This window comes from Argopecten irradians, chromosome 12, assembly GCF_041381155.1.
Source record: "Argopecten irradians isolate NY chromosome 12, Ai_NY, whole genome shotgun sequence".
In the NCBI taxonomy this organism is placed as follows: Eukaryota; Metazoa; Mollusca; class Bivalvia; order Pectinida; family Pectinidae; genus Argopecten; species Argopecten irradians.
In genome coordinates this window covers 42455427-42467593 of record NC_091145.1, presented here as the reverse complement: position 1 = coordinate 42467593, position 12167 = coordinate 42455427, and the positions used below count along the sequence as shown (strand labels likewise).

Sequence of the window (12167 nt, the reverse complement as noted above, 5' to 3'; positions counted from 1 at the left end):
CCTTCATTAGACAGAATATCGCCTATATTCAGCTAGATCATGTTTTTATTCTTTGTAACCTTTATTAGACAGAATATCGCCTATATTCAGCTAGATCATGTTTTTATTCATTGTAACCTTCATTAGACAGAATATCGCCTATATTCAGCTAGATCATGTTTTTTATTCATTGTAACCTTTATTAGAACAGAATATCGCCTATATTCAGCTAGATCATGTTTTTATTCATTGTAACCTTCATTAGACAGAATATCGCCTATATTCAGCTAGATCATGTTTTTATTCATTGTAACCTTCATTAGACAGAATATCGCCTATATTCAGCTAGATCATGTTTTTATTCATTGTAACCTTCATTAGACAGAATATCGCCTATATTCAGCTAGATCATGTTTTTATTCTTGTAAACTTTCATTAGACAGAAATATCGCCTATATTCAGCTAGATCATGTTTTTATTCATTGTAACCTTCATTAGACAGAATATCGCCTATATTCAGCTAGATCATGTTTTATTCTTGTAACCTTCATTAGACAGAATATCGCCTATATTCAGCTAGATCATGTTTTTATTCATTGTAACCTTCATTAGACAGAATATCGCCTATATTCAGCTAGATCATGTTTTTATTCATTGTAACCTTCATATAGACAGAATATCGCCTATATTCAGCTAGATCATTTTTATTCTTGTAACTTCATTAGACAGAATATCGCCTATATTCAGCTAGATCATGTTTTTATTCTTGTAACCTTCATTAGACAGAATATCGCCTATATTCAGCTAGATCATGTTTTTATTCTTGTAACCTTCATTAGACAGAATATCGCCTATATTCAGCTAGATCATGTTTTTATTCATTGTAACCTTCATTAGACAGAATATCGCCTATATTCAGCTAGATCATGTTTTTATTCATTGTAACCTTCATTAGACAGAATATCGCCTATATTCAGCTAGATCATGTTTTTATTCATTGTAACCTTCATTAGACAGAATATCGCCTATATTCAGCTAGATCATGTTTTTATTCATTGTAACCTTCATTAGACAGAATATCGCCTATATTCAGCTAGATCATGTTTTTATTCATTGTAACCTTCATTAGACAGAATATCGCCTATATTCAGCTAGATCATGTTTTTATTCATTGTAACCTTCATTAGACAGAATATCGCCTATATTCAGCTAGATCATGTTTTTATTCTTTGTAACCTTCATTAGACAGAATATCGCCTATATTCAGCTAGATCATGTTTTTATTCTTTGTAACCTTCATTAGACAGAATATCGCCTATATTCAGCTAGATCATGTTTTTTATTTATTAACGATATCGTATATTCATTATGACAGAATATCGCCTATATTCAGCTAGATCATGTTTTTATTCTTTGTAACTTTTATTAGACAGAATATCGCCTATATTCAGCTAGATCATGTTTTTATTCATTGTAACCTTCATTAGACAGAATATCGCCTATATTCAGCTAGATCATGTTTTTATTCATTGTAACCTTCATTAGACAGAATATCGCCTATATTCAGCTAGATCATGTTTTTATTCTTTGTAACCTTCATTAGACAGAATATCGCCTATATTCAGCTAGATCATGTTTTTATTCTTTGTAACCTTCATTAGACAGAATATCGCCTATATTCAGCTAGATCATGTTTTTATTTGTAACTTCATTAGACAGAATATCGCCTATATTCAGCTAGATCATGTTTTTATTCATTGTAACTTTATTAGACAGAATATCGCCTATATTCAGCTAGATCATGTTTTAGTAACCTTCATTAGACAGAATATCGCCTATATTCAGCTAGATCATGTTTTTATTCTTTGTAACTTTCATTAGACAGAATATCGCCTATATTCAGCTAGATCATGTTTTTATTCATTGTAACCTTCATTAGACAGAATATCGCCTATATTCAGCTAGATCATGTTTTTATTCATTGTAACCTTCATTAGACAGAATATCGCCTATATTCAGCTAGATCATGTTTTTATTCTTTGTAACCTTTATTAGACAGAATATCGCCTATATTCAGCTAGATCATGTTTTGTAACCTTCATTAGACAGAATATCGCCTATATTCAGCTAGATCATGTTTTTATTCTTTGTAACCTTTATTAGACAGAATATCGCCTATATTCAGCTAGATCATGTTTTTATTCATTGTAACCTTCATTAGACAGAATATCGCCTATATTCAGCTAGATCATGTTTTTATTCATTGTAACCTTCATTAGACAGAATATCGCCTATATTCAGCTAGATCATGTTTAGTAACCTTCATTAGACAGAATATCGCCTATATTCAGCTAGATCATGTTTTTATTCATTGTAACCTTCATTAGACAGAATATCGCCTATATTCAGCTAGATCATGTTTTTATTCTTTGTAAACTTTATTAGACAGAATATCGCCTATATTCAGCTAGATCATGTTTTTATTCATTGTAACCTTCATTAGACAGAATATCGCCTATATTCAGCTAGATCATGTTTTTAACCTTTATTAGACAGAATATCGCCTATATTCAGCTAGATCATGTTTTGTTTGAACCTTCATTAGACAGAATATCGCCTATATTCAGCTAGATCATGTTTTTATTCATTGTAACCTTCATTAGACAGAATATCGCCTATATTCAGCTAGATCATGTTTTTATTCTTTGTAACCTTCATTAGACAGAATATCGCCTATATTCAGCTAGATCATGTTTTTATTCATTGTAACCTTCATTAGACAGAATATCGCCTATATTCAGCTAGATCATGTTTTTATTCATTGTAACCTTCATTAGACAGAATATCGCTTATTCACTAATCAGCCTATATTCAGCAGATCATGTTTTTATTCTTGTAACTTTCATTAGACAGAATATCGCCTATATTCAGCTAGATCATGTTTTTTTGTAACTTCATTAGACAGAATATCGCCTATATTCAGCTAGATCATGATTTATATCAGCAGTTATTCATTAGACATTCTTTGGAACCTTCATTAAACAGAATATCGCCTATATTCAGCTAGATCATGCTTTGTAACCTTTATTAGACAGAAATATCGCCTATATTCAGCTAGATCATGTTTTTATAACCTTCATTAGAAAGAATATCGCCTATATTCAGCTAGATCATGTTTTTTATTCTTTGTAACCTTCATTAGACAGAATATCGCCTATATTCAGCTAGATCATGTTTTTATTCTTTGTAACCTTCATTAGACAGAATATCGCCTATATTCAGCTAGATCATGTTTTTATTCATTGTAACCTTCATTAGACAGAATATCGCCTATATTCAGCTAGATCATGTTTTTATTCTTTGTAAACTTTATTAGACAGAATATCGCCTATATTCAGCTAGATCATGTTTTTATTCATTGTAAACTTTATTAGACAGAATATCGCCTATATTCAGCTAGATCATGTTTTTATTCATTGTAAACTTTATTAGACAGAATATCGCCTATATTCAGCTAGATAATATTTTTATTCATTGTAAACTTTATTAGACAGAATATCGCCTATATTCAGCTAGATCATGTTTTTATTCTTTGTAAACTTTATTAGACAGAATCTCGTCTATATTCAGCTAGATCATATTTTTATTCTTTGTATCCTGTATTAGACAGAATCTTGGCTATATTAAACAAGCTAAATACATTACAGGTGTCAAAGCAAATGTTTATGTAGGCGACACTAACAGGTGTTGAATGCCAGGTATACTGATAAGTAACAGGTAGTAATTGTTTCTAAGAGAATATCTTTATGAACAAAAACATTAAGTACACAGCTAGCTAGAGCTTTATAACATTATCCACTCCTTTGTCTCACCAGGTGAATGTCGTCCCAATTTTATGTATACACTTAAGTTTGTCTATTAGAGTTGGAATATTTTTACCACCGAATGAAAACGTATACGTTAAAAAATTGGATCGATGTTTTACTGACGGTAGAACGTTTTGCATCACAGATTTTATCTAATTTAAAAGTTAAGATTTTGATTTGCTTTAAAGATTGAAAATTTGTAAATTTACGAATAATAAGCATTCGAAATGCGATGTTTATCGGGAAATAACTGCAATAGTCATCATAATGTGATTTGCTGAAAACAAGGTTGAGGACTATAGTGTAGTCCGAACGTACATAGTGTAGTCCGAACGTACATAATGTAGTCCGAACGTCAGAGTGTAGTCCGAACGTATAGAGTGTAGTAGATATGTATATGAATGTTAAGGGGATTCGTTAGCCCGTGTCGAACGATTTGATGATCTCAATTTGACCCTAGATAAGGAGGACCAGCGACTGAAAAAGTATTTAAAAGAATTTCAAAACGAAAGTAGTATATTAAGCCATGAAACATCTTCAAATTGTTAGATCGGTCCAAGATACGAAAGGATAAATCACCGAAAGAAAAACGGCAAAGTGCTAGAGTAGTATATACGTAAAGGGATGTAGATAAAGTGTTAGAACTAAAACACCTCACAAGGGAGGAAAACGTCCAGTCTTCGCAAATAACAGAAAGATTGGAATATTGAAAGCAAACGAGATGGACGACAACTGATTTTACGAAAGCTTAAGCAAGCAACAACAATTGGCATTCTATTTTTGAACCTGGATAAACTTTGTTGCTTCCATGAATCTTAACTTTAACACCTGAATCACGCTGATAGATCTCATGAGATGACGCGCATGTGCAACACTAGTTCAGTATATATCAATAGTTTTGATTCTGTAACATCTTTCACATCGGTCTAGTTTGTACGAGGATTAGGATACCATGTACGAGTATGGGACTAGTTCGTAGTATGATGATGATAGCTTGTACGAGTATGGGACTAGTTCGTAGTATGATGATGATAGCTTGTACGAGGATGAGACTAATTTGTACGAGGATGAGGATAGCTTCTACGAGGATGACGATAGCTCGTATGAGGATGAGTATACCTTTTACGAGGATGAGACTAGTTTGTCCGAGGATGGGGATAGCTTGAACGAGGATGAGGATAGCTTGTATGAGGATGAGTATACCTTTTACGAGGATGAGACTAGTTTGTCCGAGGATGAGGATACATTGTACGAGTAAGAGGACACATGGTACGCGGATGAGACTAGTTTTTACGAGGAAGAAGTAGCTTGTACAAGGGCGAAGATAGCTTGTACGAGAATGAGGATAGCTTGTTCGAGGACGACGATAGCTTGTACGAAGAAGAATATAGTTTGTACGAGGATGAGGATACCTGTTCAAATCAAACGAGTTTGAGTGGGTATATATTAATGCTAATAAGACCATGTTTTCTTAATATTTAAATTCAAAATAGTCAATATATCTCGAATTAGCGTTTCAAAAAGACATCATTTTTAGAGAAAACAGTTGATGCTGTCAAATTCTTGGTAGCAAGTCTTCCATTCTTGTAGGTTTATGTCTGCAACATTGATACACTTCTATGAAAAGTAGATAGCAAAATTACGGTCATAATACGAAGACGAATAAAGTAAGAAACTTAACCATTTTTCATTTCAGTATATTTTATTGTAGTATAACAATTGGGATTGGGCAACAGGCTATGCCTATATTAGCCCTTTACCCGGTAGCTACATGAATAACAGTACAATACATAAAATCCATCAATAGAAATAGCATCTCGTTAACAGAAATTACAAATAATTTAGGAGAATCTCATAAGCTTAAAATAAAGCATAAGAAATTATTGTCAGATAAGTATCACAATTTTTACAATATGTTAAAGATGCTCCACCACCAACAAGGAATAAACGAATTTCATTATTTGAGCAATAATTAGCATTTACTCATGTTAATATATATCTATTGAGGTAATTTACAATACATTTGGTGAATGTGTTCCATATAGGGCACAGTGGCATGGACATTTCTTGGGATGTAATAAATTGTTTTATATTTTTATTAAGAAGTAGAAAAGAAGTTCTGACTTTCTGTAGAAAACATCAACTCGTCTGCTCATGTATTTGATGGAGAGAAAATAGCATTCGTTGGTGGAAAAGCATATTTAATAAATGTTCACAATATCTCAATGAATAGAATTGAAATGCTCCAGGGTCAATGACATCTCATACAAAAGGTCTGGTATCACTAATGTATTCATGTACAATTTTCAATAATTTATCATTTGAACTAAAATATTGGCGATTATATCCATAGAGGTAAGTGACGATAGAATGAGGAATTTGATATCTAGTGCAAGAATATAATTACACAGGCGAGTTCTTTGATTATTATAGAGAGGGCAATAAAGGAATTAATGATAGAAATCTTCAATTGGATAACCACACAGGCAGGCGGAACTGTCGGTTAAATGAGAGCTAAAAAATCAGAGTTTAGATTACTAGCGGAATATCTTAATTGGCACAATGTAATATTTGTTTTCCTCTCGCCAGAATGTATTTAAATGCTTCCGAATATATTGGAAAATTATCGGTAACACCAGATTGTAAACATTCCTTTTTTATTGCACGTATGGATGACATAGAGGGAAACGGACAGGACGAAGAGTTCCATTCTGACATTAAAGAAGGAAAAAAGCTATTATTGTATAATTGAGTTCTGGAGGTTGAAATATTAAACAATCTAGTATGACGAAAAGTATAGGCAGTACTGGTGTTAATGAATGGTTGTAGTCGGTCTTTTATATAGTTGGGACAGTTATTGTTAAAAATATTATAAAAAGTGATATTTTGATGAAGATGTCTTCTCTTAATGAGAGGTACAATGCCAATTTCATTATATAATATATCATGACTAGCCCCCTTTCTTAAACCTGAAATTATATGTATTGCTTCAAGCTGGATTGACTCCAAGAGGTCACATTCTGCCTGGATACAATTTGACCACACGATACTAGCATATTCAAGAATAGGTCAGATAAAAGAAGTATATATAGTTGTTAAGGACTTTCTATCTATTTTGTATTTTAGCATCCTGAGTATATTTTACCTAACCATACGATATTCTTCTTGTTCGACGTACATGACGTCGGCTGGTAGCTCATGTGTTTATTACGTTGCTAAAAGCTGGATCAAACGGATAGGCACATTGCTTGACATTGAATGTTTTATTTGATGATAGAACTGCCTTCAGTTAGCAATTTTGGGAAAATTAATGTCAATTGGACACCGGTAAATTGAATGAAGCATTCTATCGGTATATGCGACATGACATATTATTCATCCATGTATCCATAATGCACATAGTATACAATCGAAAGAAGTCGCTTATTCTTTACAAACCTACAGAGTCTCCCATTGTTCAAATCGCTTGATTCCGATTGGTTGCATGTATGGTTTCCAATTTTGAACTACGTTTATATGGCCATTTCTTTTTAAATTGCATTTAAAATGAATCAAAATATGTACAACGTATTACTTATTTCAAAGTATTAACAAATTAAAATTTGGTCTGTATATAGGGACAATATTTTATGGTAAAACAATGCGTATGACGCAGTATGTTGTGCTTAGCCTCCATGGAGTAACAACTGATTATCAAGGTAAAAGATAGGTTATGAGATAAGTCCCCTAACCAGTAACTGTTAGATATAACATTTGTATTTAAAAAGTTTAAAATATGAAAATACACCGTTAGTGTCTTTTTATAATTTAAACTAACTCGAGTCTGATACACCTGGTAAACAACAGTCTAATTATCACAAAAATACAATACTTCCAAATGTACGGAACAGTATATTCTCTTGTTCATTTTACAGATAGTTAATATCTTACACCATCCATTATTCTCTATGACGTCATGTATAATTTACAATTGATAAGCTATTCCCAGGAGTACCCTTCGTACTCTATGAGCACTCTCTACAGAACAGTGATTGAGATATATCGCAAATATCTTCATCCAGGACTACTAACATTACATTTTCGTTATATGGCATTAGGACGTAACTGCAAACTTTATAGCACTAACCTTCATGTAATCCAACTTATAGTCTATTTAGGAGAAATATATCTCGTACTAAACTTGATGTAGTGAAAGTATTATGGAATTATAGGGAAATAAAGTAAGGCATACCCAATGTTTTTTTTAGGATTTACATCGATTTTCCGGTCGATATTGTGAATGTGATGAGCGCAGTTGCCCCTACTTTGAGGATGACGTTTGTGGAGGTATGTATGTCAGCATTTGAGGTCTGTATGTCAGTAATAAAGGTATATATGTCAGTAATTAAGGTCTATATGTAAGTAATAAAGGTATGTATGTAAGTAATAAAGGTCAGTATGTAAGAAATAAAGGTATGTATGTAAGTAATAAAGGTATGTATGTAAGTAATAAAGGTCAGTATGTAAGAAATAAAGGTATGTATGTAAGTAATAAAGGTATGAATGTCAGTAATAAAGGTATGTATGTCAGTAATAAAGGTATGTATGTCAGAACTTAAGGTCTGTATGTAAGTAATAAAGGTATGTATGTCAGTAATAAAGGTATGTATGTCAGTAATAAAGGTATGTATGTAAGTAATAAAGGTATGTATGTCAGTAATAAAGGTATGTATGTCAGAAATAAAGGTATGTATGTCAGTAATAAAGGTATGTATGTCAGTAATAAAGGTATGTATGTCAGAACTTAAGGTCTGTATGTAAGTAATAAAGGTATGGATGTCAGTAATAAAGATATGAATGTCAGTAATAAAGGTATGAATGTCAGTAATAAAGGTATTTTTGTCAGCAATAAAGATATGAATGCCAGTAATAAAGGTATGTATGTCAGTAATAAAGGTATGTATGTCAGTAATAAAGGTATGTATGTCAGTAATAAAGGTATGTATGTCAGTAATAAAGGTATGTATGTCAGTAATAAAGGTATGAATGTCAGTAATAAAGGTATGTATGTAAGAAATAAAGGTATGTATGTAAGTAATAAAGGTATGTATGTAAGAAATAAAGGTATGAATGTCAATAAAGTATGATGTCAGTAATAAAGGTATGTATGTCAGTAATAAAGGTATGTATGTCAGTAATAAAGGTATGTATGTAAGTAATAAAGGTATGAATGTCAGTAATAAAGGTATGTATGTCAGTAATAAAGGTATGTATGTCAGTAATAAAGGTATGTATGTCAGTAATAAAGGTATGTATGTCAGTAATAAAGGTATGTATGTCAGTAATAAAGGTATGTATGTCAGTAATAAAGGTATGTATGTCAGTAATAAAGGTATGTATGTAAGTAATAAAGGTATGTATGTAAGTAATAAATGTATGTATGTCAGTAATAAAGGTATGTATGTCAGTAATAAAGGTATGTATGTCAGTAATAAAGGTATGTATGTCAGTAATAAAGGTATGTATGTAAGTTATAAATGTATGTATGTCAGTAATAAAGGTATGTATGTCAGTAATAAAGGTATGTATGTAAGTTATAAATGTATGTATGTCAGAACTTAAGGTATGTATGTCAGTAATAAAGGTATGTATGTAAGTAATAAAGGTATGTATGTCAGTAATAAAGGTATGTATGTAAGTAATAAAGGTATGAATGTCAGTAATAAAGGTATGTATGTCAGTAATAAAGGTATGAATGTCAGTAATAAAGGTATGTATGTCAGTAATAAAGGTATGTATGTCAGTAATAAAGGTATGTATGTCAGTAATAAAGGTATGAATGTCAGTAATAAAGGTATGTATGTAAGTAATAAAGGTATGTATGTCAGTAATAAAGGTATGCATGTAAGAAATAAAGGTATGTATGTGAGTAATAAAGGTATGAATGTCAGTAATAAAGGTATGTATGTCAGTAATAAAGGTATGTATGTCAGTAATAAAGGTATGTATGTCAGTAATAAAGGTATGTATGTCAGTAATAAAGGTATGTATGTAAGTAATAAAGGTATGTATGTCAGTAATAAAGGTATGTATGTAAGTAATAAAGGTATGTATGTCAGTAATAAAGGTATGTATGTCAGTAATAAAGGTATGTATGTCAGTAATAAAGGTATGTATGTCAGTAATAAAGGTATGTATGTCAGTAATAAAGGTATGTATGTAAGTAATAAAGGTATGTATGTCAGAAATAAAGGTATGTATGTCAGTAATAAAGGTATGTATGTCAGTAATAAAGGTATGTATGTCAATAATAAAGGTATGTATGTCAGTAATAAAGGTATGTATGTCAGTAATAAAGGTATGTATGTCAGTAATAAAGGTATGTATGTCAGTAATAAAGGTATGTATGTCAGTAATAAAGGTATGTATGTCAGTAATAAAGGTATGTATGTCAGTAATAAAGGTATGTATGTCAGTAATAAAGGTATGTATGTAGTAATAAAGGTATGTATGTCAGTAATAAAGGTATGTATGTCAGTAATAAAGGTATGTATGTCAGTAATAAAGGTATGTATGTCAGTAATAAAGGTATGTATGTCAGTAATAAAGGTATGTATGTCAGTAATAAAGGTATGTATGTCAGTAATAAAGGTATGTATGTCAGTAATAAAGGTATGTATGTCAGTAATAAAGGTATGTATGTCAGTAATAAAGGTATTGTAAGTAATAAAGGTATGAATGTAAGTAATAAAGGTATGAATGTCAGTAATAAAGGTATGTATGTCAGTAATAAAGGTATGTATGTCAGAATAAAGGTATGTATGTCAGTAATAAAGGTATGTATGTCAGTAATAAAGGTATGTATGTCAGTAATAAAGGTATGTATGTCAGTAATAAAGGTATGTATGTCAGTAATAAAGGTATGTATGTCAGTAATAAAGGTATGTATGTCAGTAATAAAGGTATGTATGTCAGTAATAAAGGTATGTATGTCAGTAATAAAGGTATGTATGTCAGTAATAAAGGTATGTATGTCAGTAATAAAGGTATGTATGTCAGTAATAAAGGTATGTATGTCAGTAATAAATAAAGGTATGTATGTCAGTAATAAAGGTATGTATGTCAGTAATAAAGGTATGTATGTCAGTAATAAAGGTATGTATGTCAGTAATAAAGGTATGTATGTCAGTAATAAAGGTATGATGTCAGTAATAAAGGTATGTATGTCAGTAATAAAGGTATGATGTCAGTAATAAGGTATGTGTAGTAATAAAGGTATGTATGTCAGTAATAAAGGTATGTGTGTAAGTAATATAAAGGTCTGTAATGTAAGTAAAATAAGGTTTGTGTGTCATCAGCTAAGGTGATTATGTCATTACTTAAGGTATAAATGTCAGTAATAAATGTTTGAATGTCAGCAAGTAAGGTAGGTATGTCACTAGCTAAGGTAGATATGTCATTAGCTAAGGTAGGTGTGTCATTAGCTAAGGTAGGTGTGTCATTAGCTAAGGTAGGTGTGTCATTAGCTAAGGTAGATATGTCATTAGCTAAGGTAGGTGTGTCATTAGCTAAGGTAGGTGTGTCATTAGCTAAGGTAGGTGTGTCATTAGCTAAGGTAGGTGTGTCATTAGCTAAGGTAGGTGTGTTACTAACTAAGGTAGGTGTGTCACTAGCTAAGGTAGATATGTCACTAGCTAAGGTAGATATGTCATTAGCTAAGGTAGGTGTGTCATTAGCTAAGGTAGGTGTGTCATTAGCTAAGGTAAGTATGTCACTAACTAAGGTAGGTATGTCATTAGCTAAGGTAGATATGTCACTAGCTAAGGTAGGTGATATGTCACTAGCTAAGGTAGGTGTGTCATTAGCTAAGGTAGGTGTGTCATTAGCTAAGGTAAGTATGTCACAGCTAAGGTAGTGTGTCACTAGCTAAGGTAGGTGTGTCACTAGCTAAGGTAGGTGTGTCACTAGCTAAGGTAGGTGTGTCACTAGCCTAAGGTAGGTGTGTCACTAGCTAAGGTAGGTGTGTCACTAGCTAAGGTAGGTGTGTCACTAGCTAAGGTAGGTGTGTCACTAGCTAAGGTAGATATGTCACTAGCTAAGGTAGGTGTGTCACTAGCTAAGGTAGGTGTGTCACTAGCTAAGGTAGGTGTGTCACTAGCTAAGGTAGGTATGTCATTAGCTAAGGTAGGTATGTCACTAGCTAAGGTAGGTATGTCACTAGCTAAGGTAGGTGTGTCACTAGCTAAGGTAGGGTATGTCATTAGCTAAGGTAGGTATGTCATTAGCTAAGGTTGTATGTCACACGCTAAGGTAGGTGTGCCACTAGCTAAGGTAGGTGTGTCA

The 12167-nt window shown here is 32.1% G+C and overlaps 1 protein-coding gene across 1 annotated transcript in view; it reads left to right on the top strand.

The window, feature by feature from the left end:
* LOC138305123 (integrin beta-3-like) overlaps positions 1-12167 on the top strand; it is a 99558-nt gene that overhangs the window by 69564 nt on the left and 17827 nt on the right. Inside the window, exon 6 of the mRNA XM_069245522.1 lies at positions 8093-8171. Coding sequence (XP_069101623.1) covers positions 8093-8171 — 79 coding nt within the window. The remainder of the gene's footprint in view (positions 1-8092; positions 8172-12167) is intronic.